Source organism: Calypte anna, chromosome 2 (assembly GCF_003957555.1).
Source record: "Calypte anna isolate BGI_N300 chromosome 2, bCalAnn1_v1.p, whole genome shotgun sequence".
In the NCBI taxonomy this organism is placed as follows: domain Eukaryota; kingdom Metazoa; phylum Chordata; class Aves; order Apodiformes; family Trochilidae; genus Calypte; species Calypte anna.
The window spans coordinates 52,763,483-52,790,524 of record NC_044245.1 but is presented as its reverse complement, the minus strand read 5'-3'; the positions used below and the strand labels follow the sequence as shown (position 1 = coordinate 52,790,524).

Genomic DNA, 27,042 nt, shown 5'->3' with positions numbered 1-27,042 from the left:
CAAATATCCATCTACAAATACATGGCTGTTGCATATATCTGGGGTAGAGCCTTTGGGGTTGGACTTTGGCCCAAGCATCATGCAAAGCTCATTGCCACGCCAACAAGCCATGCAACAAGACCTCACGGGCACAATCTGATCCCCTCCTTCCAGCTTACCCCACAGATACCCTCTGCTCCATCACAGTCTGCCCTGCTCCCTGCCAAATCACACAGCTCCCAGCCAAGAGCACATCTCAACCCAGCACTGATTCACCCCCCTCTTAGTCACAGGTTTTACTAATTGCATTGCAGACTGGTATCCTCCCTGGGAGCAGGGGTGCTGATACACTGGCAGCCATGAGCAGGCAGCTCAGTGCCCTTCCCTGGCATGTCCCAGCCCAGTGTTTAGAGGAAAAAACATCCTGCAAGGCAGAGCCTCCAAGAGTAACATCCCTTTAAAACTATTCACAAGACTCTTGGTCCACCTGGCCCTGGGTGAGAACCTCAGGGTATTTTGGGGAACAGCTCTGTTCTTTGGTCAGCCAAGGCGTCATAGCCAATGTGGCCAGGGAGCCCTTAAAGGAACCTACAAACACCAACATGGTGGGACAGCTCTCCTCACCCCACAGTAACCACTTATCCTAAACCTACCCCATGAGAAATGCAACCCTCCAGCATCAGGTGGGACATGGGGGCTTCAAGCACCAAGACACATCCTAAGCAGCCTCTACCAAACCACACCTAACCCAGGAAGACATACCAAGTGCACACTTGCCACAGGGGTAATAGCAACACAAGAGTCACTGATCACAAAGTCACAGACCCAGGAGACAGCAGAGTCTTACAGCAGTCCTCATGTCCCAGGACATCCAAGCCTGTCCCAGGATGCAGCCAGCCAGGAGATGTGCTGCTCTAACAGCTACCTACCACACAGCCACTAGAAGGGAAGGTCCATGCAACATTCTTGCACTGGCAGAGAAACAGGCTCCCAAAATTTAAAAAATAATAATCATTAAAAAATTAAATAAAAGCAAAGACTCGACACTTACCTGAACAGAGCAGCCTCCATCTCCAGGATCCCAGGGAAGCAGAGCCAGCATAGACCAACTAAACAGCAAAAAAGGATGGGTCCACAGAGCCCCACCTTGAGCCCCATCACATACTTGAGAACTTTGAATCATTTTATATCAAAAGTCTCAGATTTTATATTATAACGAAATTCCTGCTTCTGTATTCAATATATAATTCAACAAATCCTAGCTGTCATTTTGAAACAAACCCACAAACACATAGCTTTCACAGAAGGAAAATAAAATTTAAAGCAAGCTGCAAGAGCAGCCTAAAAGTCAATGAGGAATCCAAGCCACGCTTAGGCAAACAAAATTAAGAATTAAAAATTAATGTCAAAACTTTTCAAAGAACAGAACCCTTGAAATCAGAAAAACTAAATGCTAGATTTCTCAGCTCTCCTTGAAAGAACTTACAGAGAACTGATAGCTGATGGCAGACAAAGTGGGTTTGTTTCACAAAGCCAAGAAGAAAAGCCCACAGCATGCTCACTCCTATCCCACACCAGTTCTTGGGAGCAAAGGGGAGGAGATGTTCCAGGCTCCAGCACCTGGGGCTCATAAAACCTCACCCAGCTGGGAGCAGGCTTGTGATTTAGAGGATCTTCCAAAAAAGGTGCTGTGGAAAGGAAAGAGGTGGTTATCTTTTTATTTGGCTGGTTTTTTTATTTAACTTGCTCAAATTAGAGACTCTAACAGCAAAGTAACAAGTGAAGGAAACTGGTACACACTGATTCCCTTTATACATGTGCTGCTTAATTTTTCCTTATTTTAGGAAAGCCACCAGATGCAGTGAATTGTAGACCTGTGAATTTTAGGAGTACTAGGCAGAAGACAAGTCACTCTAGAAATGCTGGAAACAATAAGCCAACCAGGACAGACAACTTAGAAATTTTCCAAGGCATCTTCAACTTGGAGCACTGTGTTCCCCTGCACTGGAAGCCAGCAGCATCCCACACTCCCTTCCCTAGAGAAATTTAAAATCAAGATCAAGGCTTGCAGTTGAACACAGAAACACATTTAACACTCAGACATATATAAAAAGACAGTTTTGAAAGTTTTTTTACAAAAAGTGTATCACGATCCCCATGTGAGGGAATTAAAAAAAAGCCAGGTGAGACACAGGGCAAGCACCAGATGGAGGCTGGCACTGAGGACACTTCTCCACCAGTCCTTGTAGCCAGTGGATTTGCAGTGGTACTGAGTTTCTTCTACAGCACTAAATAGCAGCTGGGATATTTAGGAGGGGTAGACGATCTCTTTCACAGCAGGAAATCACCCTGAAAGGCCGAGGTGTGCTCACAAAGCTGCTTTTGACCATCCCATGCTCGGGCAGTGCCCACCCTGCCCAACTCTCCAGCTGAGACGTGAACAAACGAGGAATAACAGCCCCACCTACCGAGGTCTTGGAAATGATCAGCACCCTCACATCTTCCAACTCTGCAACCCATCACTATCCTCTACCTGAAACCTGACAGGCAGGAGTGATTCTTGGGTGTTTGCCTGCCCCCAGAAAGCCACTTTTGTTAAGATGCCTTTGTCTGAGAGTGGCAACAGGCTGGTATGGTCACCCTAGTTCATGACCTAGTTCAGACTCAAAAGACAAATATCCAGACCATCTCATTCACTCTCAGCATGCTCTCAGCTCTCTGGAGGTGAGGTGGCAAACAGCCTCTGAGATCAGGACCAGCTTCTTGGGAAACACTAACAAATTCAGCATTACAAGTGACAATAAAGAGACAGGAGCTTCCCAGCAGCTTTCCAAGCATTACAGCTACACCATGGTGTTACCAGCCACAGAACGGGGAAGAGCAGTGCTGGAGTGCATGGTTAGGGCAAAAGTTTTTATCAGCCCTTGATGTGACCGTCCTTGTGGCAAATTAGCTCCAAATTGTGCAATTCTTCCCATCCTTAGCTCCCTGCTTTGCATAACCCTAAATCAAAACCTAACCCACATGGAGTGTGGGTAGGTCCATAGTCCCTGTGAACAACTGAAAGGTTAATTTTTCCAGTCCTAAGCATCCAGCTCTGGCCTATACAAATATGCCCTGTTACCTCTTTTTCTGAGCTGTCTGCTGCTAAAAACCCAAGGTTACTTAGTAAGGGTGGTGGATACACAACGTCTCTGCCAAGCAGTCTGTGCCAGCAGTACAGGTGTGCTGTGGCACCCCTTGTTCTGCCCAAGAGTCACTGGCAAGACTGTGTAACCAAAATGAAAAGAGTGAGCTGAGTGACTCAGGCAAGAAACCCTTCTGAGGGGAATGCAATGGCTTGTAAAATGAGTGGGAAGATTTTGTACCAGAGCAGGTTTCTCTGGCAAGGCTAAAGAGTCATCATTTAAAAGGACAAAACCAACATCCTTTAGAGGATTTATTTTATTCATGCTTGAGCAGTACTAGTAAAAACAGTAATCTTGTAGCCAGTGAAACAAACACTGACAGAAATGCTTAGGGCATGAGAAGAGGCACACTAGTTAAACTCAAGCTTTATGAATTGAGACTTCAAACAGAAAATATATGTATGCAACTAAACCAAAACTAAACAAAATCTTCATTACGTAGTTTCAATCATGAGTAACTACTGAAAATATATAGGAACAGGCATAAATGATGTCACACTTACAAAATCTGGACAGTAGGAAAATGACAGAGAGTTTTCTTAAAAATGCAAGTATCAAAAGAGCAAATACAAGCAGCTTCAGAAATCAGTCATTGCTACGTAAGCTGTAACACACTGTTGTACCTTTCCCCATCACATACTTTCCATGCAGATGAGGTTTTCACAAACTCTAGGCTCCAGAGACCTGGAGCTGGTTGTGCCAAGCGTGAGCTAGAGAAGAGAATTTTGTCTGAAGTGTTGGCCAAGTGTTGGCTCTTTGGTTTGGGAGCTGCAGGGCAGTGGGGAAATGACCCAGCAGCTCCTTGCACCCCCTGCAACAAGGCAAATCTGAAACAATTTTCTTCCTCTGCTAACATGCAGAAAAGAGTTCAGCATACACAGCTATGGAGAACGCTGTGACATGACAACTATGGATTTACCATGTGCTTTGCTCCATGCAAAGTCCTTCTGTACCAACATGTTATTACCTGAGAAAGAAAGAAAGAAAACTGATTTAACATTACAAGATCCACTCCATCTGTACACTGGCACTACAAGGTGGGAAGGAAACCTCCTAAGAGGAGCAGTGAGGTGAGTTCATCAACCACACACACAGCTTACTAGTGCTTTACACGATGACATACAAGCTGCTCGCTGATATTAATCAACAGGTTTCCAATGAGTACACCATACTCCTCAAAGACAGCATCCTACAACCGTTTTCATGGTTTCAGAAAGCAAAACAGCCTATAGAGAGCAAGAATGGAACATGTTTGCAGCCTGGATCTAAGCAAGCAGAGCTGAGTCCCTTTAGCTGTGCATAAAAGCTTTTGCTTCCTGTAAAAGAAAATCTGTGATGTAACACTACAACAATACTCTGATACTAAAAATATGCTAATATTTGGGCAAAGAAATGACTGGAGAGGAAAAGGAACAGCTGTGAATAGGGGCACATAAATTAGTGGGAGAATTACAAAGCATGAATCTCTTGCATGAGATTCAAGGAACAGAAAGTAGCATATTGGCAGAGGATTCTTCAACAGCTCATTTCTCCAGAGGGATTCCATGATGCTCAGAAACATCAGTTAGTTCCTGTTAATAACAAATGTGGAAGAGAAACACTATCCTAAACAGCACATCTTGCCCAGTCCAACCAACCCAAAATAAATGGAAACAAAGTCGTGGAGCAAGGAGACACCACAAGGCCTTTAAGGAAGGGTCACAAAGTGAAAGCATTCACTACATTTGGGTCAAATCAGATTGGTCTAGAAAAACATGGTTACAAGTTCTCTGCCATTCTTTTTCAACATCAGCACCAACAATGGATTTAACAGGAAAAAACTGCAATAATAAACAAGCCATTGTCTCTTGGATCAACTAGGTCCTCTTCCTACCCCTCTGCACTACCTCGAGATCATATAAACAAGGTTTTTCCCACAGGGGAAGCTCTGGCAGATGTTACATCTCCTGCCATAAATGGAAAGGCAACAGGAAAAAAGATCAGTTTCATTTGGACAGACATTATGCAATAATACACATAGCTTACTTTAGCTTTTTTTTAGTGTTGATGCAAATCTTGCAGTAAAAGCAAGTAAGAACATGTGCTAATGGAAAGCAATTTCATACATTTTTCACAGGTTGATTGCCATGGCTGAAGTCATTACTTGAGAGCTCAGCAACACCAAAAAAAGGGTCCAACACGAACCCTTCTCCGCCCCCAACACAATCCCCATCTGCCTCCCCGCATTGCTGTTAACCACAGAAATAACAATCCTCGGAACAGTTAAAGCAGATGGATTCGTTTTGGGGGGCAGAGTGTATGTTTGCGGGCTTTGTTTTGTTTTCCTTGAGGATTCCTGCAATGTTTTTAAGGAAGAAATCAGATGGGCCGCTAGAACGGCTGCTCCACACGGGGACAGGAGCCCACACTGACGGCCTCCTCGCTCCATCCGCCCGGCCTCGCCCTGCCCACCGGTGACGCCAGGGGGGGGGGGGTAATGACGTCACCCGTGTGCCGCGACCCGCGAGTTACCCGCCCACCACCCCCCAGCGCGGAGCGGCGGGAAAGCCATTCGCCTACGTCACACCCCTCTCGCCTGACGACAGACGCACAGCCGCCCGCTGGCCAATAGAAAGCAACCGCGTCACAAGGGGGCGGTAACAAGGCGGGAAAAACAAACCCGGTGCCGGGCAGCGCTGCGGCAGTCGGGCTGGGTCGGGGGGATGCGGGCAGCCCGGAGCCCGCAGCCCTGCTCCCACCAGAGCCTCCCTGCTCCCCCACCAAGCACCGTGCCCTGCCCCGCTCCGTTCCACCCGCGTTTTCAGAAGCAGCAGAAGGGCGGTGTGTACTAAAGCAGTCGTTTATTTCTCTCCCAGTACAGTACAGGAGATGTTTTAAGACCACTCTGTGGTAGTGCCGACCCACTCGGTAGCCTGGGCTGTGGGAGCTGCTGACCAGTCCTCGGTGGCAGGCTGGGCGCTCCAGTCCTCTGCAACAGAGACACCGATGATTAGTGCACCCCAGCTCCCGACACGCACCCACAACACCCCCCAGACACCCCCCCAAATTGACTACCTGTGGGGAACTGCTGGATGGGCACAGCTGGGACCTGCACCCCCTCAGACCAATCCGCAACCTCAGGCTGTGGAGGAGCAGTGAATTCGGGAGCTGGGGCCGTCCATTCCGTCTGGAACTCCTCCTTGGTTACTGCTTTCTCAGCAGCTGCCTGCTCCTCCTTTTCAATCTGCAACAGAAGAGCACAGCTTGTGTCTTCCAGAAACACCTCACTACCAGACACATGGTACCAACCAAAACCAGGCAAGACATCACCTGAAATCTTAAGTCTCATTATTATATTGCCAAAACCCATCCTCAACAGCAAGCCACAGGCCCATGCAGCAGGTGTGCAAACAGGACACCTCACACAGCCAGCCCTTCCTTCCACACATCTCCTACCTCCTCAGGATCCCTGTAGAAGTACAAGTCAGGCATGACTTCCCACGGGTGCTCACGGGAGATGGTGCCACGCATGCGCAGGACCTCCCGAGCCAGCATCCACCACATCAGACCCACTGAATGGGCTCCCTGCAACACACAACAGTATATAACATTTCCTGTAAAGCTAAACCTTTCAACACACCTTTTTTTTTTTTTTCTCTAAAAGAGCAAAAGCCTTACTTGCACTCAACCTGAGGTTCTTGCTTGGTAGAAGGCAGGCATTACTTGCTAATGCCCAGACTATTGTACTTGGGACTCAGAAAAAGGCAACTCTGAGTTCCCAGTGCAATTTTCCAGTCTCAGTAGAAATCACAGAACACTTCAAACACCAGAGACTGCATCTGCTGCATACAGCAAAGCTGGAAGCAATTCTCCTGGGATGGAGTTTCACACTGCTCACCACATTAATCTTGTCCAAAAGATGAGGATTATGCTCATCACTAATGATGTAATTAACAAATAGAAAACTTGACCAAATCAGCAAGTCTTTACACTCTCAGATTTTGCTTGCTTTGGTGAATGACAACTTCTAGATAGCGATCCAAGACCTTTTCCCATCTCCCTAGACTTTACCTCCCAGGTGTTTTATGACAAGGTAATATTTCAGACCAGTTTTTTCACCTGTTCACTTTTATTCCTTCACATTCATAAGCATAAGCTGTGGCAGGAACGACTATCAAACTCCACTCATTGGGCCACAGAGACCCTCATGGCGCCAGCGAAAAGTCCTGCCAGGTTACTGTAGCACACTTCCTACACTTGAGAGTTCCTTGGCCAGAAACTGGCCTCAGCTCCAAGCTCCAACTGTGTGCACCTCACCTCCTCCTCTCCACCTGCCCATCAGCTTGCAAGAGGCCCTTACTAGCTTGTCAGACATGCAATACACAAGCCAACCCTCCCTCTGCAGGAAGAGCCCACCCTGTAGCCCAGGGCACACTCTGGAGGAGAGTTTCCAATGCTCCAAGGAAGGCATTACCTTGTTGTTGCAGGGAATGGCAATATCCACATAGCGCAGCGGGGAGTCGGTGTTGCAGAGTGCAATAGTGGGGATGTTGACATAAGATGCCTCTGTCAGTGGCTGATGATCAGCCCGGGGATCCGTGACAACCAGGAGCCGTGGCTCACGGAAAGCTGCTTGGATCTGATTTGTGAAGGTACCAGGGGTGAAACGCCCAGCAATAGGAGTAGCCCCAGTAGCAGCAGCAAACTTCAGGACAGCACGCTGCAAAATGGACCACAGCAAAACTGAAGCAGGCACCTTGGCTGAGCCACACAGTCATGCTGGCAGCGAACATGCACAAAACATACTTTTAACTATTTGTTTTAATTCCTGTGAAAACAGGGCTCACCGACAGCTCTGCATTTAGAATGAGACAAAACTAAAATGCTTGCAAAAATAGTTACAGCAAGACCAGGAGTCAAAAAGATTTTATCTATCAGCAAAATGAGAAGTTAGGATTCAGAAAAACCTTTTTCTTCCCTAAGCTTAGTTGCAAGCACTAGTCCAAAGTCTCACAAATTGTTGAAGGAGGGAGAAAAAACAGCTTATGAAAAATGCAAAAGCCAATTTTCTTCCCGGGTATCTATATCCTTTCATTATCCAGTGGCGTAGCTTTAGGAAATACAAGAAAAACTCAGTATTAAAATGCACATACTGTAGCCACATCCATTAAAACCACAGTTGGCAGTCCTCATTTGCAACAGCTTTCAACTTTTCAGGCATGAGCCAGCTGGGCGTATGGCAGGGCCTACTATCAAACTCCATTCACAGAGGGAGCTCCTCTCCTGGCGTTAGCGAAAACCCTGCCAGGGGTTTGCTGTAGCACACTTCCGACACTTGAGAGCTCACTGGCCAGAAACTGACCTCAGCATCAAGCTTTAACAGTGTGCAGGTCACAGGAGACCAAGCTTTTCCTTTGTAAATCCACCCCCACTCATAATTTTCCTCTATGTGTGTGGCACTGCCTGCATTACTCAAAAAAAAACCCTAAGCTCAAAGATAAACTTCATTGGCTAGTGAGATTTATACTTAAAATTTAAGCACCCACTTCTAGAGCAGTTTTTTTCTCATCTAAAATCTAGAGGTGAAATTAAAAATACACTATATCTTACTAACAGAGCCAATGATTTCTTTGAAAGCTCTTCTATCAAGCACCTGTTATCTGACTGACCAGGTATGTATGCTCAAAGGAAGATATGAAACAAAAACAAGTTACTGAACACCCTGAAACTACAAAAGTGGATGGTGAGTTTCAATGGATCTAAGCTGCAAGTGCAAGACAAAAGACAGGCTTCCAAGTCTTCCTAGAGCCAAAATTCCTATTACTCCCTTTCAGTATCAAGCTGCCACCAGTGACGAGGCACAGTGAGAGTCCTTCTCCCAAGACTGCAGGCCTCATGTCCAGAAGTATCCATACCTGTCCAGTATTTCTGGAAGAAATGACGCTCACATCAGCTGGGTTCTCAATGGCAACAATAGCCCGGGCTGCCAGAAGAAGCTTTTCCCAGGTCCTCTTCAGATTGATGATGTAAATACCTAGTGGTGATAAAAGGCTTTAGAGTAACCACCAAATAGTCTTCTGCTACTAAACTTGACACATGGCTGTGGTTACTCCAAAATACTGAATAGTAAAAAGCTATCCTCAGGAAAATCATTCCATGGGGTTTTAATGTAACACACTTCCAGCATTTATTAGCATGAACCAGGGCCTGGTATTAAGCTTTGATTTTTTAACAGGGTGCAGCTCAGACTGAGTAACAATGCAAAGAAGCATCAGAATACTGAGACATTAAAACCGTTTTGTTACTGTAGTCAAACAGTAGTGTAAGTGCCCAAATGGCACTTGAGATAGTTTCTCTGAAAACTGTTTTCCACATGTAGATATGATACTTAAGCACATGGTTAAGGGGTAGACTTAGCAGGGTTAGATTACCAGTTGGACTTGGCTATCTCAAAGGTCTTTTTCGACCAGAATTAATTTTATTGTCATAGTTCTTTAAGTAACATGATTCAACCACTCCAGACGTCTGCAACTTATGAGCTACAAACTGCTAGAGAGCACAAGCACTTTCTGCTTTTCTCAGCTGTGCCCACAATATCACTGGCTGCCCAACCAGGGCCATCCATCCTGCGGGTTTACCATCGCTTTTCCTCTTGTAGATATACTGCTCCATCTGGAAGTCAAGATTGGTGCCTCCCAGGTGGGTCCCGGCAGCGAGGAATTTGAGGACATCCTCCTCCTTCATCTGCAGGACATCGAGACCTCCGGACATTGTGGGGTTTCCCTTTGGAAGCAACGACAGGGAACCTGCGGGTACAAGCAGCCGGCTCAGCTCTGCGAGGACCCCAACCTTCCCTCCCTCGCCCCTGAGGATGCATGCCCAGGCATGCAGTCCCGGCCGCCATCTTGGCCGCGCCGGACGCCTTCCACATCCCCACCCGCATCCGGCAGGCCTCGGCCTTCCCTTTCCCCGCGGTTCGGCCAGCTCGAACCTCCAGCACCACGGAAAGGAGCGCTGAGGCCCGCGCAGAGCACCACCACTACCACTACCGCCGCCGCCGCCCCCGAACCCCCACGGCACCGGCTCCGGCCCGGACTCACGCTGGCAACGCCGTGTGGAGGCCTGGCGGGCGCGGAACGAAAAGGAAAGCCGGAAACACGTGACAGGTATATAAGGCCTCGGCAGCCAATGAGGAGCGGCGGGATGGGCGGGGCGAAGGCCGTTGCTAAGGAAGGGGGCGCCTAACGACCGGAGCGCGGCGGCCGCCAGAGTGGGAAGGGAAGGACCGCGAGTGGATGGAAGCGGCATCGAGTTGATGTGTTGTGCTCTGCGGTGGGCACTCGTGTGGTGATTTCACCTTTGGAGGAGGTTTTTGTTGTTGTTCGTTTGCTTTTAAAAAGCAGCAGAAGGTGGTCAGACTTCCGGTGATCCATCATCTTCCTCTTCTCTGTCATATTCAGGGAGCAGACACACACCTAAGAAGGGAGTTTCTTAGAGAAAAGTAGGGATATTTAGGGATATTTACCTTGTTACACTTGCTGTTGTCCAGGTCTATATTTCTGAATGGTGCAGGCACCACTGCAGTGCCTTCTGCGGGTAATAATTCATGTTTATGTCTTTCTTCTTTAGTTCTCTCTCATCTATTTTAACGTGGTTATCACTAAGCAGAGTAGGTGGTCACCGACCCTCCTGAGAGCCCCTCTGCAGGGACTGTGCACTGATTCCCTCTGAAGAAGAGTAAGCAGCAAGTTACACATCATCTCACACACGTTCTTTGTTTCCTGTAAAATGAGACTTGGTCCTGTTTGGGTGAGCAGCAGTTTGTGTGTTTACTGCCAGTCACTTTCCAACACTCCCATAAAACGTCAATCTGCAAGGCATGAGCTGGCTCACACCCTGGTCTTCTTTTCTGTGTGCTTGTTAGGTGATCTTAAGATCACCTAATTAATTAGCAAAATTAATCACCTAATTAATTAGCAAGATCACCAGATTTAGAATATTCTTTCAGATAAATAATTCATACATTTGCCACATGGTGGTGACAAAGGTAAGTAAACCAAAACTCAGCAGATATCTGAGCTCTAGGAGAGAATATAAATTGTTACTCAGGTATGGGACAGATTATAGTGAGATAATGTATATGAGAGCTGATCTGTACAATATGTGTCCCCTAAGAGGAGCACAATGTGACTGTTAGCTTCACAAGGAGGAAAAAGGGCAAGTGGTGGTGTTACCATAATGTATCCAATTACCTGATGGGCATGTGTGATTTTATTGATGTGACTCCTCAGTGTGAGTGGCTGTGCACTCCAAAAGGCTTCTAATATCCAGATTTACCTGGCTGGATTTTAAACACCTTCTTCAATTGCTGGAGAGCTCTCTTGCTTGAGCCGTGACTTCTCTGCTAGGTCCCAGTGAAACACAAGGAGGTTCACACTGTACATGCCAACACCTGACCTGCCAGAGCAGCAGAGATTCCCACACTCCCACCCAGCTCCTGTGGTTCCAGGTTAGGACTCCAGCTCCTGCCAGGCCCCATATATCAGTAGGGTCTCTGGTGTGTAGCCTGAAGCATAACAAAACCTCCTTCTGTCTCACCAGAAAGCTGCTCCCACAGCCTTGGGCAGCTCTGCAACTGAGTGGCAAGGGTCAGCACTTGAGGGCAGATGTTTTCTGATCACACAATCTAAAGTGTCACTAGAGAAAAGCTGCATTTGTCAGAGGACCATCTGCAGTCCTGAAGGGAATATGGAAATTTCTGATGCTTTAATTTAACAAAAAGAAAGAGGAAAAATCAGGGATGCGGGGCAGGGGGAGGAGCAGACAAATCACTCCAAGTATGAAACCTGCTGGCAGAAAACAACCCATAGAAGTCAGGTACAAAAGCATCTCCCAGATTTCTGGGCCTGACACACATGCAGTTAAGCCACATTTTTATTGTTAAACTCAAAATATCAAACAACAATTTTAGCATAGAATGTTTACTGGTAGTTTTCTCCCTGACTTCAATCTATCCCCCCCCACACTGGAGTAAGGGGCTGGGACAGGATGCCCCAGAGGTGGGAGAGAGCTACTGGGCTGAAGCGGAGCTGTTCTGCTCTGCCAAAAGCAGTCCTGCTGCAAATGGACCAAGTGGTGCCTTCTGGGAAAAGGCTCAGGAAGAAAGATGTTTGGGCAGTTATCTATCCCACTGAAAGTGGGACGCTAGTGGGTGTCATCCAAGAGATGGTGTGGAATCCCTGGAGCTTGACCCTGCAGATGACAAAGAGGAACCCACAGAGATTGCCCCGCATCCAGTGAAGCTGCACAATAACGTGCTGGTTAGTACATAGTATCTTGGCTTCTCTTTTGAAGGTTTGTTATAATTAATTCCATGCTTGGGGAAACTTTAACAAATCTATTCCCTTTGTATTTCTAGTTCTAAAAAGCTACTATTGCCTCACATCCATGATAAACATTGTCAAGGTCTTATTTTAACCTCTTACTGGTTTTGTTGGAGTTTTTTTTGTTTTGTTTTGTCTTTTGGGGGGTTGTTGGTTGGTTGTTGGTGGGGGTTTTTTGTTTGTTTTTGTTTGGTTTGGGTTTTCTTGTCATTTTACTAAATTTCCTCAATGCATTTCAATAAAATCTCCAAAAACATTTTAGAAAGTAAGGCAAGGTGGAAAATCAGCTCAATACACTGAAACCAGAAGCAATGATAGAAGGAATAAGCATAATTAAGAGGTCCACATTGTTTTTGCAAAACTACACGTGAGACACGTATGTGTGAGATAAAGAATATTTTTTGGTCAGTACTGGTGTCAGCGAGCATGCATGGTATGTTTAAAAATAAAAAAGCAGTGAAAGCATTTGCCAGGTTTTTCTTTAGGTGAAAGGAAGATTTCTCATTCAATGTTTCATTAGAAGGACAGTGCCTTCCAACTGTTCCTTTTCTATCTTTTCCACTCTCCACCACCCAAGAGCACTAGAGGGCCTATCTGCTATCTCTCCTCACAGCTGGGGCAGCTGGCAGGAGTGTGAGCAGAAACAACTTCTGTACTAGAGGTGGTTCTGCAAGGCAGCAGGAGAGCCCTGGGGAGCCCCACACTTGGCCACCACAACCCCATGCAGCGCTACAGGCTGGGGACAGAGTGGCTGAGAGCAGCCAGGCAGAAAGGGACCTGGGAGTCTGGATTGACAGGAAGCTGAACATGAGCCAGCAGTGTGCCCAGGTGGCCAAGAAGGCCAGTGGCATCCTGACCTGTATCAGGAACAGCGTGGCCAGCAGGTCCAGGGAAGGGATTCTGCCCCTGTACTCAGTGCTGGTGAGGCCACACCTCGAGTACTGTGTCCAGTTCTGGGCCCCTCAGTTCAGGAGGGAGATTGAGGTACTGGAGCAGGTCCAAAGGAGGGCAACCAGGCTGGTGAAGGGAATCAAGCACAGATCCTATGAGGAGAGGCTGAGGGAGCTGGGGCTGTTCAGCCTGGAGAAGAGGAGGCTCAGGGGAGACCTCATCACTCTCTACAACTCCCTGAAAGGAGGGTGTAGCCAGGGGGGGGTTGGTCTCTTTTGCCAGACGACTTTCAACAAGACAAGAGGGCATGGTCTCAAGTTGTGCCAGGGGAAGTTTAGGTTAGATATTACAAAGAATTTCTTTAAGGAGAGGGTGATCAGACATTGGAATGGGCTGCCCAGGGAAGTAGTGGATTCTCCATCCCTGGAGATATTTAAAAAGAGACTGGATGTGGCACTCAGTGCCATGGTCTGGTAACCGCAGCAGTAGTGGATCAAGGGTTGGACTTGATGATCTCTGAGGTCCCTTCCAACCCAGCCAATTCTATGATTCTATGATTTAAGAGGAGGCACTGCCACCAGCCCAGTTTGGTAACTGGGCACAGGCTGAGAACTGCACAAGCAGCTCAGGTCCAGCTGGCACAAAGCTGCACATCAGGACCGTCTGGTAAGTCCATTACACACAGGTAACTTTTCATGAAAATTGCTCCATACAGGAATTCATCATCTAGGCAACATCTGGAAAGAGCTTTGGGATATTCTCATCTGTAAGATGCACATCTCTGTACCAACAATATTGATGTTTTTCTTAGCACAACCTGCCCCTTACTGAATCCCATGCTCAGACAGCAGAAGCGGATCCCAGCATCACCCTTCACCTCAAAGTAGAGAATGAAGTCCCAGGCACGATTCCTGGTCCCCTGGTGAGACCAGACTGCCTGGCAGCAAAGACCTGCTTGGCAGGAGGTTAAAACCAGCCTCTTCCCAGAGTGCTCAAAGCCCCAGTGTCCTCAAGTTGGGTATTCCACCAGCCGGTGTGGAGATTCAATTTCCATCACACAGCAGGCATGCAGAGAAAGCTGTGAAAAAAAGACAAGGTTCCCTGATGTGATGGGCTTTTTCCATTTCAGTACAGCTGATTTAGGTTGTACTTGCACAGCCTGCACACTGCACCCCACAGAAAATGAGATTATGCATTGCCTCATATGGACTCTGATCTTACACAACAAAACTGCCATCTTAGGAAACTTTTGCTTTTTTAAGCCTCCATCCATCCCTTGTGGGTATGACTGGAGTTTGTTTTTTTTAAAAGAAACACTGAAGAAATAACAAATCATTTTGGCAACCAGTTTTAATAGAAACAGATAATACACCTTCTAACATAAATATTTTATACAGACACACAAACATGACACCCTAACACATGCAATGTTCCAAAGTTCCCATTCTGTTCAAACAGCATGAGGAAAAATATGAAAATTTTTAAAAAATAAATCATTGGCACAGGAAGAATGGAAAGATAGTTTCCAAAACAAAAACAATCAGACTATTTCTTTTGTGACCTTACACTTCACTTGGACACTGTCAGCCTCAACATGATAACCAGTTGTGTTCTTATACCCCAGCTGCAGGGGCAAACAGAGCCAGTGCACATTCACTAATAGTGTGTTGCTATTCTGAGTGGGAGTCAACTGCCACCCTGGCATAGACAGAAGGGATCACACCATCTTCTCTGGAATCAAAGCTAAGATGGCTTTGGAAATTATTATCTGTTAGGACTGTTAGTGTTGAATTGCTGACATGATGATAAGCACCTGTGTTCATTCATATCTGCTTTACTTTGCACTTTGGTTGCATAGTGGCCATTTGCTGTTAATTAGAAGCAAACAACCTCAAAGAGCAATATATCTAAAAATGAAGCCCACATACTAGTTTTTATTGACTTGCTAGGGCTATCAAGAAGTAACTTCAATAAATCACTTGAGAAACAGTGAAGAGGGCAAAAGGGTAAAGGATGGTAAAGTTCAGAGCTGAGAAACAGTCTTGTGTCTGCCTGTGATACAGCTTTCAAAATACAGTGACACAAAACTTCAGTTTCCCTTCTCCCATATATGAGAGACTTGATAAAAGAAACAAGATAAAGAAAAACAAACAAGAAATTTGTCCCACAAAACTCACTCTCCCTAGCTCACAAAGTTTTGGATTTGCAGCACTAAGGGTTGATAAAACACAGTGCATTTTAGATCCTCTATTTCTTAAAGAAGCCCAGGCTAATGCACAAATCAAAATCATATATACCTTTCTCACTGGCAACGAAGTGCTTCCTCACTTCCACAAAGTGAGAGGAATGGAAGAACTTTTCCACAGGAAAAGCTAACTCTGCTTTAAGTCTCAATCCAGATTAAAAATTTAAAAAATAATAATAAAAATTGGTAGACTTTAAGACACCAGCACACTGGAATAAATTCTCTAGTTCTTCCTTTGTTATGTTAGCAGGCAGGAGTATAGGGCATAAAAGCCAAAAAATGTTCTGCATTTCAAGTTTCTGGTGAGGACATTATTTAATTTATCACCTGCCATTCTTTGCTCACCCTGCATGCTGCTTTGCCATTGCTGAATCAGGAGCTAAAATATTCATGAAGCATCTTGCAGGGAACTCTATACAACTCTTGATTGCTACAGCCCAGAATGAACATCAGATCCAACTCACACACCAGATTAAGAAAGCCCCAAAAAATTCAGGCTTCCAGTAGAATATGTTGGTTTGATCCCATGTATAGGAAAGTAAAATACATATGAGGTAATTCATGTAAAGCCACCTTACACTGCCAGATCAGCAATCCTAGACTTGGTTCTCCAGCTCTGTGCCAGTGAGGCTCAGAGTAACAAACAGCAGGATGTGTAGCTACCACTGTTCCATGTACCCTCAACAAGTTCAGGTCACTAAGGGTAGGAAGGACAGCAAAAGAACAGTACAGTGTGTCAGGATTTGGCAAATGAGGTGCCCGCATGCCTGACAGTCGGAAGCAGCAGAGGAAGTTTAACAGATGTCAGTCAGATCATGGAATGATTGGATGCAGTGCTCTATTATTAACATATAGATATGTGCACATGGGGCCTTCCAGGACCATTCTTGAAGACTCCAGCACAGGTAGTGCCAGTCTGCCCTCACGGATGGGTTGAGATTAAAAACAAGCAGGACTTCCCATGCCACCAGCCCATCCCTTACACTCTACTCAGACTCAACTTTCGTGTCAGTCATCAAACCTTGTTGGTGTTGGAATCTGGTAAAGAACATCTTCTACAGCCCATGGATCCATGAGTCCTCTGGTCTCCTACTCAAGAGGTTGAAGAACAAGTACGTAGTGCCAGTTGTTCGTGCAGCTATGGCATCATGTCTTCGTATTTAGTGACATCTGCTCTGTTTCTGAAGTGACTGTAATATCCCTAGATATTTAAGAAAACAAAAGCCAAAGCTGTGTCTTCTGCAAGGCACACTACAGAACAGGTTGATCACTTCTACAGCCAGCTTTGCCCCAACACCAGTAGAGCTTCAAAAGTCCAAACCTTGCCAGCCAGCCAGCCAGCAGAGAGGCACAAGTGTAGAGGGGGAGCAAGCTGTACCCAAATTTGGACAGCACACACTATGAGGTCTCTGTTAACAAAGTAGGAATGAGGAAGAAGGCACAAAAATGTATTTATCTCTAAGCCTAAACTCAGGAATACTGAAATATGGGCTTGCTATGAGAAAATGACCGGCTGGGAAACTGTGAAGGCTCTGTGTGGAGCCCAAAGAGAACTGAAGTTCCCTACCAAACACTCATAGGTTTCAAAGTTTGTAGAAAGCTTAGAGAAAAGAACAGCCTCCTCTTTCCAAACCCAAAAATACTTCTCATGCAATCAAGAAGCCGTTTTTAAGTGAAATATGAGGTGTGAGTATATCTGCTTCCATTATACATATTTATGCATTATGAGCTATGCTCTAAAAACTAGATCTCAGAATCAGCTCTCACTAAAGGTGTTGATGCTGGATTAATAAACTGAGGAAGCAAGTCAGTCTCTAGTACAACTGGATAAATACTTCAGTGTTCCTGATATAGTCTGTCCAGCAGGAAAAATGTTTGTCAAAGAACAAGAAGAACTTTGGTAGCAATCAACTCTAAAGTGCTTTTTGCTTTTTAATTACTGTGCAAACACTGCTGTAGAGGCAGAAGCACATTTCAAGAGTGTCAAGATGCTCAATTACATAATAACACGACACAGCAAGGAGGTTCCAGTTACCTTCTCTGCTTTCACACCCAGTATAATAGTGATGACAGAGACCATGTTCCTAGCTTCCCATCAGCACACTTTCTCTTCCACCCAACCCTGTGATTTAAGCATTAAGAGCCACATCCAGTCTCCTACTGTGGTGTACAACATCCCCCTGTGAGACCAAAGAGGATCTATACCAGATTGTCATTGTGACCTTACTGGCCAGACCAGCAAAAAACAGGTTAGCAGGCTCTGTCTGCAACTACTGTTTTATGCTCACACACTTTTGCTCACTGATGTCTCACTGCAGAAGGGGGGTGAGCACAGAGTTATTTTTAAAATGGACTTTCCTTGCAACATAGTTATTGGGCTGTGGAAACCCTACCATTTCCCACAGCAGTCTGCAATTGCAGTCCTTCTGGAATGCATTGATCAAATGATGCAAAGATCTGATCCTTCTTTCCTCTACTGGCCAAGAGGCCCAATCCCCTGGCTCAACAAGGCTTTCTTCCTCACTGAGCCAAGTTTATTCCTCTGTGGAACTGGGAACTTCCTAGTGCCAGTTGATCACATCAAGCAGGAAAAGGAGTGAAGCTGGTCATTTCTTGTGTAAGTCAAGATTTCAAACCCATTTTTTCCATCATCTGTTCATATACTGTCCAGGCCATTGCTGCCATAAGAGTCCGCCTGAGGGCACGGGGCACACCGCCTCGGAAAAAGCCAATCAACCCAAAGTCCTGCAAGAGGAGATGAACAAGCAGAAATCCATCATAATCTGCCTCTAGAGTTTTAATTTACCATCACTTATTACATGGAACAGCAAAAGATTTACTTCAGCTCAGACTCAGATCAGATACTGCAAGACCCAGGCTTAAATAACATTCAATGTTTAGGAAGAATTTGTAGCACCATGTAACTGCAGGGATACCCAAAAAGGCAAGAAGAGCAGCAAGTGGAGAAGGGAATGCCAGGATGGGGACTATGCATAGGGAAAGCCACACTGAAGCCCAACAAAGAGAAGGTGAGGTTTTAACAGTTTCAAGGTACTCAGGAAAATGACTTCTCATTTTAGAGCTTCATGTTTACAAAAGTCACCTAGCTATTCAGTAAAAGTGATATTTGTAAGTGCTGAAGTGAAAAAAAAATCTGGTATGAGAAAAGTGTACCACACAGAAAAATCCATCCACAAAAATACAGATTTCTGTTTAGGAATAGAGTTCAATATAGAAACAAAGCAAACCTGCTAAGATCTGCCCTTCTGAGGACAGGAAGGGAAAAGTGGACTTTGAATACACCTCCATCCCATTCCTGGGCTACATATGTGTCCAAAGGGCAAATAATTGCTTTGTCTTAAAACTGAAGCTGGCATTTCATGCTACATACTAACGAAACCCTTTGCCAAGTGTGACAATCATACATGTGCCTAAAAAAATAAACCGCAAGTAGCAGTAACTCTAAGTACAGCTCCTCAAAGCCTGGCTGAAATGAAGCTGGTATTTTCCATCACTTCCAGTGTAAGAATCCATCCATAACAGACAGAACTGAAGTGAAATCATTCACCAGCCTAAAACATGAAGCAGGTCTGTGTGGAGCAATGCTTGCTGAGTATGACCATTTTTGTTCTCCAGTCCTCTGAGCTGGCTCTCCAATTCCCCACCATCTTTAATTTTGTCAAAACAGATACAAGAGTGAGGAATGGCATACTAATAATGGAGCAAGTTCACTGCCTTTAAATCATTCAAGAAGAGCACTGTAGTGAAATGAGTCAACCAGGTGCCACTAATTACCAGGTAGTGGGCATGAGCTTGTGTTAAGCCCACCTGTGCCTGATTAGGGTGGGCCCCCACTGTGCATGAGCAGGATTAGGGGGCCAATAAAAGGTGAGGCTTGAAGCACAGGCTCAGCTCATTCCCAAGCAAGCCAGCAGAGAGGTTGGTTGAATCCGGAGCAGTAGCACTGAGCCAGGCTAACCAGTCCTGAGGGCAACAGATTCAGAGCACTATTTGTGCACTTCTGCTGGAACGCCTGTTGGACCTCAGAGCGCCATGCCCTAATAGAGGTTTGTCTTGCAACATCTGGGCCATTGCTTGGATTTGTGCTGCTTCTATAAGCACTGTGCTAACCGGATTGCGCCACTGGAGCTCACCCAAAGGGGGGGCTCGAACTCACAGCCTCAGCATTGCTCGGGTTTGCTGTATAAGAGCACTAAACACATCTGAGTAGTGATGATGGCTTCTCTAATTACCAAGAAAATCAACAAACAGACTGAAGCCTCTGACTGCTTTCAGACCATCAAGCAGAGTACTTTCCAGTTGTTACCAGACAAGACAAGTCTGCACATAAACCAGTGAAAAGAGATTCACAGCCTCAGCCTCCCACAGCATGATCCACCTCATAGAAGTGCACATATTAGAAGAGATTCATCTCACCTTGTAGATGTAGGCAATGGCCTGGCTTGTCCTGTGGTACTTTTGGGGGGACAGCTGCATATGTGTTTTGATGACATCAGCAGGCTGTGTTGCCAGTGAGGCCAAGATTCCTGCAAAGATCCCACAGCCGAAATTCAGCAAAGGCATGAGCACTGGATCCAGCTGGTCTGCAACAGAGCAAAGCAAATGCACTCAGACAAAAAACAGCCCAGGAATACTCCTGCTGCATGACAAAGCAAACAAAGTGACAGGTGAACAAACCTTCTCCATCAACTGTTCACAAACTCACCTTGTGCATCTGTCTTCATAAAGACAATCAATCAATTTAGGGCCAATTTCCATTTCTACACTGGGCTATACAGTTCTTCACAGGGAAAGGCACATGTCCCACTAAAAGCTCTACAAGAGACTAACTACTGAGGTAGAAAAAACCAAACAGAGCAGGAAAACAGAGCAGAGCAAACATTTTCCATGACAGCCTCCAATGTTCAGCCTTACCCTGAGGTGTTAGTTTTTTTGTCTGTGTGTAGAACATCAGGTAGATCCCAGAGAAGGGTGCATCCCGTAGCAGCGTTGCAGTGAGCCCACTGAACATGCCACGAGCTCCTTCTGTCTGATAGATATTTTTCAGTGCTCCATACACACTCCCATAGCCATATCTTCCACTCTGCAAGGGCAGACAACTGTTAGTCACCTATGTGCCAAGAAGCCTTATACCCACAACCTAAAGCCACCCTGTGCAAACAAGTGTTAGTATGTGCTCAGTGTGATGCCCCAGTTGACTGCCCAAGGCAAAAACTGTGTTCCACACACCTCAGCTTTTAAAACAATCCTTCAAGAAGGTAAAATTTCACATTGTATACAACTGAAACTTTAAAATCTCGGGATGATTTGTTTCATCTTACACTTCTTGCCTAAAAATCAGTGCACAGCTTTTCCTGCACAATATGAACCAGGATGAAATCAGAACTACATCTCTTTGACTGTAGTCAGATGGCAGCAACCTTCTCCCAGCAGAATTTCTTTTTCATCATGAAGGCGTGTGACATCATTAACAGAGAACACTCACCTCGTATCGAGTCTTCACTACAGTCACTGGCAGCATACAGATCCCAGACACTGCACGTGCAGTGGCACCCAGAAAGACAGACTCCAGGGCTGTGGGTGAACGGTCTGCTAGAAACTTTTGCTTCATCATGTACAGTGTGCTGAAGTAAATTCCAACCCCAGGAATGCATCTCGCAAAGGACTTCAGAAGAAACAGAAGCAAACGAAGGAAGAAAAAGTAGACATAAGACAAAATGTACAACAAAACATGTCAGAGACTGTTAAATCTGACAGAAAGCTTTGCACCAAACCAAAACACACAAAAAAAATTAATTTAGTGACTTTTCCTCAGTTAACATGAAAGAAGACAAGGTAAAAATTAATCATGGCACTGAGAGCAAATCGGTTCAAATAATACCAGGATTTAATGCATTCCTCAACTGCTGCTTTCTAAGAAAAAGATTTTCCAAACCAAAATGAGGTTGGAGCAGTTGCCACTCTTTATGTGCAATGGTATTTGAGCACTCAGGACTGCAAGTCCACAGTGACTGCTATGACCTAGTTGGTGGAACTCACAACATTAACTTCTAAAAATAGGATTTAACCATCTAATTCACATGTTTTCATTCATAACCATACAAGAGCTGGCTATTAAAATCCAGTTCATACTTAGTAATAAACAGTAGGTTTATTTATGCATTTACTTTTAGAGGGTTAAAACAGCCACTTACTGGAGAGACACCTTTCCAGAGCCCTAGGACACTCTCAGTACGAACAACCCTGAAGAGCAGTGTTACCATCCCAGCACGCCTGGACCTAAAAGGAAAACAAGTCAGGAACTGCAGAGACAACCTGCTCTCTAGCAGATGTACTCTGCAGCCACTCTCTCTCACTCGCACCTCTGTGCATCAAGCCAGCACCTCTGGGGTGCTCCTTCTAGACCCAGACTGCTTTTCTTGATCACTTAATCAAGGTCTTCTCTCACCTTATGCTTTCCCTTTTCCTAACCTGTAACACAGGTTAGAGACCTCTCTCAATAGCATTTTAATCTGCTCACTCCCTTTGTTAGCAGCAGAACACGGGACAAATGGGAGCAACTGCACACATGGACAGGTTATGGGGCAACCACACACAGTTTTCAAGAGGACATTCTGTGAAACTGTATGGTGCTTGCCCCAGCAAACACCAGTCACTTAGGTTTGTAGTATGTGGCAAGGGTTTGTGTGGCAAGGTTTTGGTAGTGGGGGCATCAGAGGAATGGTTTCTGTGAGGAGCTGCTAGAAGCTCTGTACATTATAGCCAATGCCAGCCAGCTCCAAGGTGAACCTGCTGCTGGCCAAGGCTGAGCCCATCTCCAACACTGGTAGTGCCTCTGTAATCACATATTTAAAAAGAGGGAAAAAAAAAACCCCAAAGCCTGCACAGCAACAACTGCCGAGGGAGAGAGAGGAGTGAGAATATGTGAAAGCAACAACTCTGCAGTCAGCAAAGGAGGAGAGGGAGGGGGTGCTCCAGGTACCAGAGCAGATTCCCCTGCAGCTTCTGGTGAAGACCATGGTGAGGCAGGCTCTCCCCTGCAGCCCACACAAGTTAATGATGGAATACATATCCACCTGCAGCCTGTGGAAGACCACACGACCGGGCAGGTGAATGTCCAAAGGAGGCTGTGTTCCTCCTCTTGGAAGGACCTGTGGACTGGGAAAGAGAGAAGCCCATGCCAGAATTGATTTTCTGGCAGGGCTTGTGGGGGACCCATGCTGGAGCAGTTCATGAAGAACTGCTGCCCATGTGAATGACTCATTTTGGAAAAATTCATGGAGAATTGTCTCATAGGGAAGGAACACCATACTGGAGCAAGGGAAGAGCATGAGGAGTCCTCCCCCAGCAGCATGATGAACTGTGACCCCTGTACCCTATCTGCCATCCCTCAGACCTGCTGGGGAGGCTAAAAGAAATGGACAGTGAAGTGAAGCCAGGAAAGGAAGAGGGGAGGTGGTGTGCTTGAAGATTTGATTTTTATTCCTCATTATCCTACTCTGATTTGATTGGTCATAAATTAAACTCCCCAAGCTGAGTCTGTTTCACCCATAGTGATAACTGGTGAGTGATCTCTCCCCATCCTTATCTTGATCCACAAGTTTTTAATATTTTTTTTTTCCCTGTCCAGCTAAGAAGTAGAGTGACAGAGTGGCTTTGATTGACACCTGACATCCAGTCAGGGTCAACCCACACCATGGATACAGACAAATGCTATCTTTACATGTTACTAGTGTTCACAAGAGCAGCTATTTTCTGCCTCCTGGAGCAAAATATCAATGCTTCTTCATGCTATAAAAATGTACCACCTATTTCAGCAAGACTCTCAGTATCTGAATTAAAACCCTGAACTTCCAGCCCCTAGCCAGCAAGTCAGGCAGAAGCCTATGGTGGAGCACCCCCACTCCATCTGGCCCATGCATACACATCCCCACTCTCACCCATTCACAGCAGGCTGTAGAGTTTGCAGACGGGTTTTTAGCAAGTCCAGGGGTTGGAAGAGGAGTGTGGAGCAAGTCCCACTGATGGAGCCACACACAAAGGCCTTTAGGACAGGGTGCATCTGGAAGAGAAAGAGGACTTTAAATAGCCATTTAATTAAGAATGGCACAAGAGGAAATATAGCAGTTGACGGGTTGGTTGTTATAGGAAAGGAAGGATAAATCTAAGGACTACTGTTCAGGGAACAGGAAACCTTTTCAGAACTTCTCAGAGACTGATCAAGTTTTCTTTGTGGTTTTTGGTACCTCTACTCTTCTAGGGAGATTGATCCAGAATTTCTTTACTATTTGATAGTTGAAAAAAAAAATTATTAAAAAAATAAAATTATCAGCAACCATTTGGTAACCACTTGCCATGTTAAACAAAATGGGTGCCTTCTTCCCGCCAACTACCTGTGCTTTAGCTTAAGTCACATCCACCTCTGCCTGGCAGCACCTCCAACCCCTTTCTACCCATTGCACACCAAGGACTTCCAGTGCCACGGGCACTACTGGGGCGCTTTCTTAAAACTGCCCATCACCCAAGCCTGGCCTAAATGCACCCAAAGCACAGCACAGCCTGCTCCACCAAGGCCTGGTTTTGTTACCCACACCATCCAGCTGCCACCACTCTTAGGGTGGTAAGGCAAGAGGCACAAAACCGTACAGCAAGCTGGAGCTTGGGTTTTTTGTTCGCTTTTTAAAAAAAACACATAACGGCGGTTTTTAGAGAAGAAACACCCGTTCCTGACCACCCCTCACATTGACCTGGGGCCCGTCTCCCATGAGCTGGGCGACCGCGGGATAGGATGGAGGAATGGAAGGGGCGTAGCGAGCCTCCCGCCCGGGCGCTGCCGCCGGGCTCCCCTCAGCAGCGCATCGGCTGGTAACGGCCACAACGGCCCGTAACGGACAGTAACGTCCCGGGGAGCTACGCGTTACTACCTCTGCCTCTCTCCCCGGCATCCCACCGCTGCCCCGCAGCCACTGAGCGAGCACCCGTGACGCCAGCAGCGCTGCCCCCCCCCAGCGGGCCAATCCCAGCAGCCCGGCCCAGACAGAGCGGCACCACGCCTGCGCAAGCCCGTAACCCTTCCATGCCCTAGACCCTCCCATGCCCTTAACCCTTCCATGCCCTTAACACTTCCAAACCCTAAACTCTACACCTCCCCTTAACCCTTCCATACCCTTAACCCTTCCATACCCTTAACCCTTCCATACCCTTAAGTCTTCCATGCCCATAACTCTTCGCATGCCCTTAACCCTTCCATACCCTTAACCCTTCTGTGCCCTTAGCCCTCCCATGCCCTTAACCCTTCCATACCTTTAGCCCTCCCATGCACTTAACCCTTCCGTGACCTTAACCCTTCCATGCCCATAACTCTCCGCTTGCCCTTAACCCTTCCATACCCTTAACCCTTTGTCTGCCCTTAACCCTTCCGTACCCTTAACCCTTCACCTGCCACCCACCCACCGCTTTCCCCCCAGCCAGCCCCGGGCCCGAGGCTGTGGTGAAGCATCCTCCAGCCGCCTCGTTCCCGGGGTTACCTTTCTGTCCCTTGTCCAATATCCGGCAGCTGAGTCCCACTGGGCTCTGTCAGAGGGGAGCAGGTGAAAGGGGGCGGTTTCTAACGGGTCATTTTCATGTCTTCCCCAAGTAACTTCCCTCAACCCCTCCGTTTTCCCAATCGTTTTGTTGTGGAGACTGTGGATACCCTTGAGAAGCTGCGCTGCTGCTCCCTGGAGCTTTCTTACCGCTGTTGTTTCCACTTGGTCCTCCGCACCGGGAGGACTGGGTTTCCAGAGCATTGAAGGAGCCAGGCACTGAAATGAGCCCCTTCTGCTTCAGATCTGCCTCAGCCTTCCACAGACAGCCATTTCTTATCAGCAAAGCAGGAGCAGGCTGGGAGGAGGGTGCAGTGGCCCTGGCCAGCTGCTTTTCTCAGAATTTTGCTTGTCAGCTTGCCGTGCCCCGACAGAATGAGGGGCGGCATGTAGGGATGGATGCATGGTGCTCCAGCAAAATTGGGTTGTTTCTAGAAGTAAAATCATGGGCACAGCAATAGCCACCACATGCACGGACAAATGGCTTGTGTTTGCTCGCTTTGATACATGGCAGCCCCTTAAGGAAGAGGGAATACACTTGTCTGAGAAAATGTAACACACAGGCTAGCAAAAGCTCTTCATCAGGGACTCCTTCCTTTCTTTTCCAATCTACCTCATTATTCTCTGGAGAGTGACAGCCTTCTTGCGTCTCATTAACTGCTAATCTCTTTGCAAACCCATGGAAGAAAAGAAGATCAATTCACCCCCATTCTGCCTGGTGCTTCTTTTCCCTCGTCCACATCTTGCTCTGCAATGGACCACGAGGCCTCCTCACCACACCTGCACACCACAGTCATCACAACAGACTGCAGGGAAACCTCTCGTGGCCCTGGCACACTTCCTCCCTCTTCTTCTTTACTGACCTTGATGCCTGCAGGGTTGTTTCACGTATTCTCACTCCTCTCACACAACTGCTGTTGCACAGTGTTTTTTTCCCCTTTCTTAAATATGTTATCACCCAGATGCTACCAGTGTCCCTGATGGGCTCAGCTTTGGGTTCAGGGGTGGGTTTGTTATGAAGCCATCTGGAGCTGACTTTTCTGGCATGGAGACAGCTACTGGCATCTTCACCACCCTCACAACTGCCCAGCTAACAAAATTTTGACACATAAACCAAGTACCTCTCACCTCTTTGAAGTGGTGATTCACCTCCTTTGAATCACATATTTAAGAATTTTCATTAAGATACACATTCATTACACAACATTACACAACCTACAATCTTCAGAAACCTATTTAACTTGAACAGAATAATTCCCCACACCAAAATCAAAACAACATCATTACAGTAAAAAAAGTGAACAATCTGCACACATTCCACCCCTCATCCCTTCACCAGAAAAAATCCTGATTATTATGCCTGCCACTCTCTATCGATGTTTTGCCCATTACATCTCCCAGTTACTATCCTTTTCTCACATTCCTCATGCCCCATGCTGGGTGCCACAAAAGACACTGGTGGTTTGACCTTAGCCAGTTGCCCACCAAGCTGCTCTTTAGTCTGTGAGAGCGTCCTGCATGGTACAAGTTTGGGGAGGGGAGATTGGCATGGGCTTGACAGTGGTAGGTGAACAGTTGGACTCGATGATCTTAAAGGTCTTTTCCAACCTAAATGATTCTATGATCAGTTCCCTTGGGTATTTCAGTCTGTGGGTGGGTAGGTGCAGGGGGAAGGCAGCTCCCAAAGAAAAATGTCAAAGCAAACATGGCATTTTTGCCATTGCTGGCTACTGGCAGCATTGGGCCATCCCACAAAGACATCTTCACCAAAA

At 46.3% G+C, this 27,042-nt stretch overlaps 2 protein-coding genes and 2 non-coding genes across 7 annotated transcripts; all 4 read right to left on the bottom strand.

Annotated features, from left to right (window-relative positions):
• Positions 1-5,990: 5,990 nt before the first annotated feature.
• Positions 5,991-10,348, bottom strand: RPSA (ribosomal protein SA). The gene is made up of 7 exons (XM_008493174.2): positions 10,247-10,348; positions 9,785-9,952; positions 9,062-9,180; positions 7,621-7,866; positions 6,603-6,731; positions 6,222-6,390; positions 5,991-6,135 (listed from the first exon to the last, which is right to left on the bottom strand). The coding sequence occupies exons 2-7, from the start codon at positions 9,915-9,917 to the stop codon at positions 6,041-6,043; spliced, it is 891 nt and encodes a 296-aa protein (XP_008491396.1). The 5' UTR covers positions 9,918-9,952; positions 10,247-10,348; the 3' UTR covers positions 5,991-6,040.
• LOC115597971 lies at positions 7,301-7,459 on the bottom strand. Its single transcript, XR_003987312.1, has one exon. It is a non-coding gene; the product is annotated as a small nucleolar RNA SNORA62/SNORA6 family (small nucleolar RNA).
• On the bottom strand, positions 8,379-8,537 carry LOC115597963. The gene has a single exon (XR_003987305.1). It is a non-coding gene; the product is annotated as a small nucleolar RNA SNORA62/SNORA6 family (small nucleolar RNA).
• Positions 10,349-14,759: 4,411 nt separating the features above from the next.
• On the bottom strand, positions 14,760-25,508 carry SLC25A38 (solute carrier family 25 member 38). 4 transcript variants are annotated; one of them, XM_008493173.2, is made up of 7 exons: positions 24,611-24,679; positions 23,627-23,748; positions 21,881-21,965; positions 21,172-21,351; positions 20,601-20,769; positions 20,103-20,269; positions 14,760-18,410 (listed from the first exon to the last, which is right to left on the bottom strand). In XM_008493173.2, the coding sequence occupies exons 1-7, from the start codon at positions 24,629-24,631 to the stop codon at positions 18,288-18,290; spliced, it is 867 nt and encodes a 288-aa protein (XP_008491395.1). In that variant the 5' UTR covers positions 24,632-24,679; the 3' UTR covers positions 14,760-18,287. The 4 variants fall into 4 exon arrangements, with proteins under 4 accessions (XP_008491395.1, XP_030302183.1, XP_030302184.1 ...); XM_030446323.1 differs by lacking the exon at positions 24,611-24,679 and adding an exon at positions 25,421-25,508 and having other exon boundaries at positions 16,778-18,410; XM_030446324.1 differs by lacking the exon at positions 24,611-24,679 and adding an exon at positions 24,428-24,590 and having other exon boundaries at positions 16,778-18,410.
• Between the last annotated feature and the right edge of the window lie 1,534 nt (positions 25,509-27,042).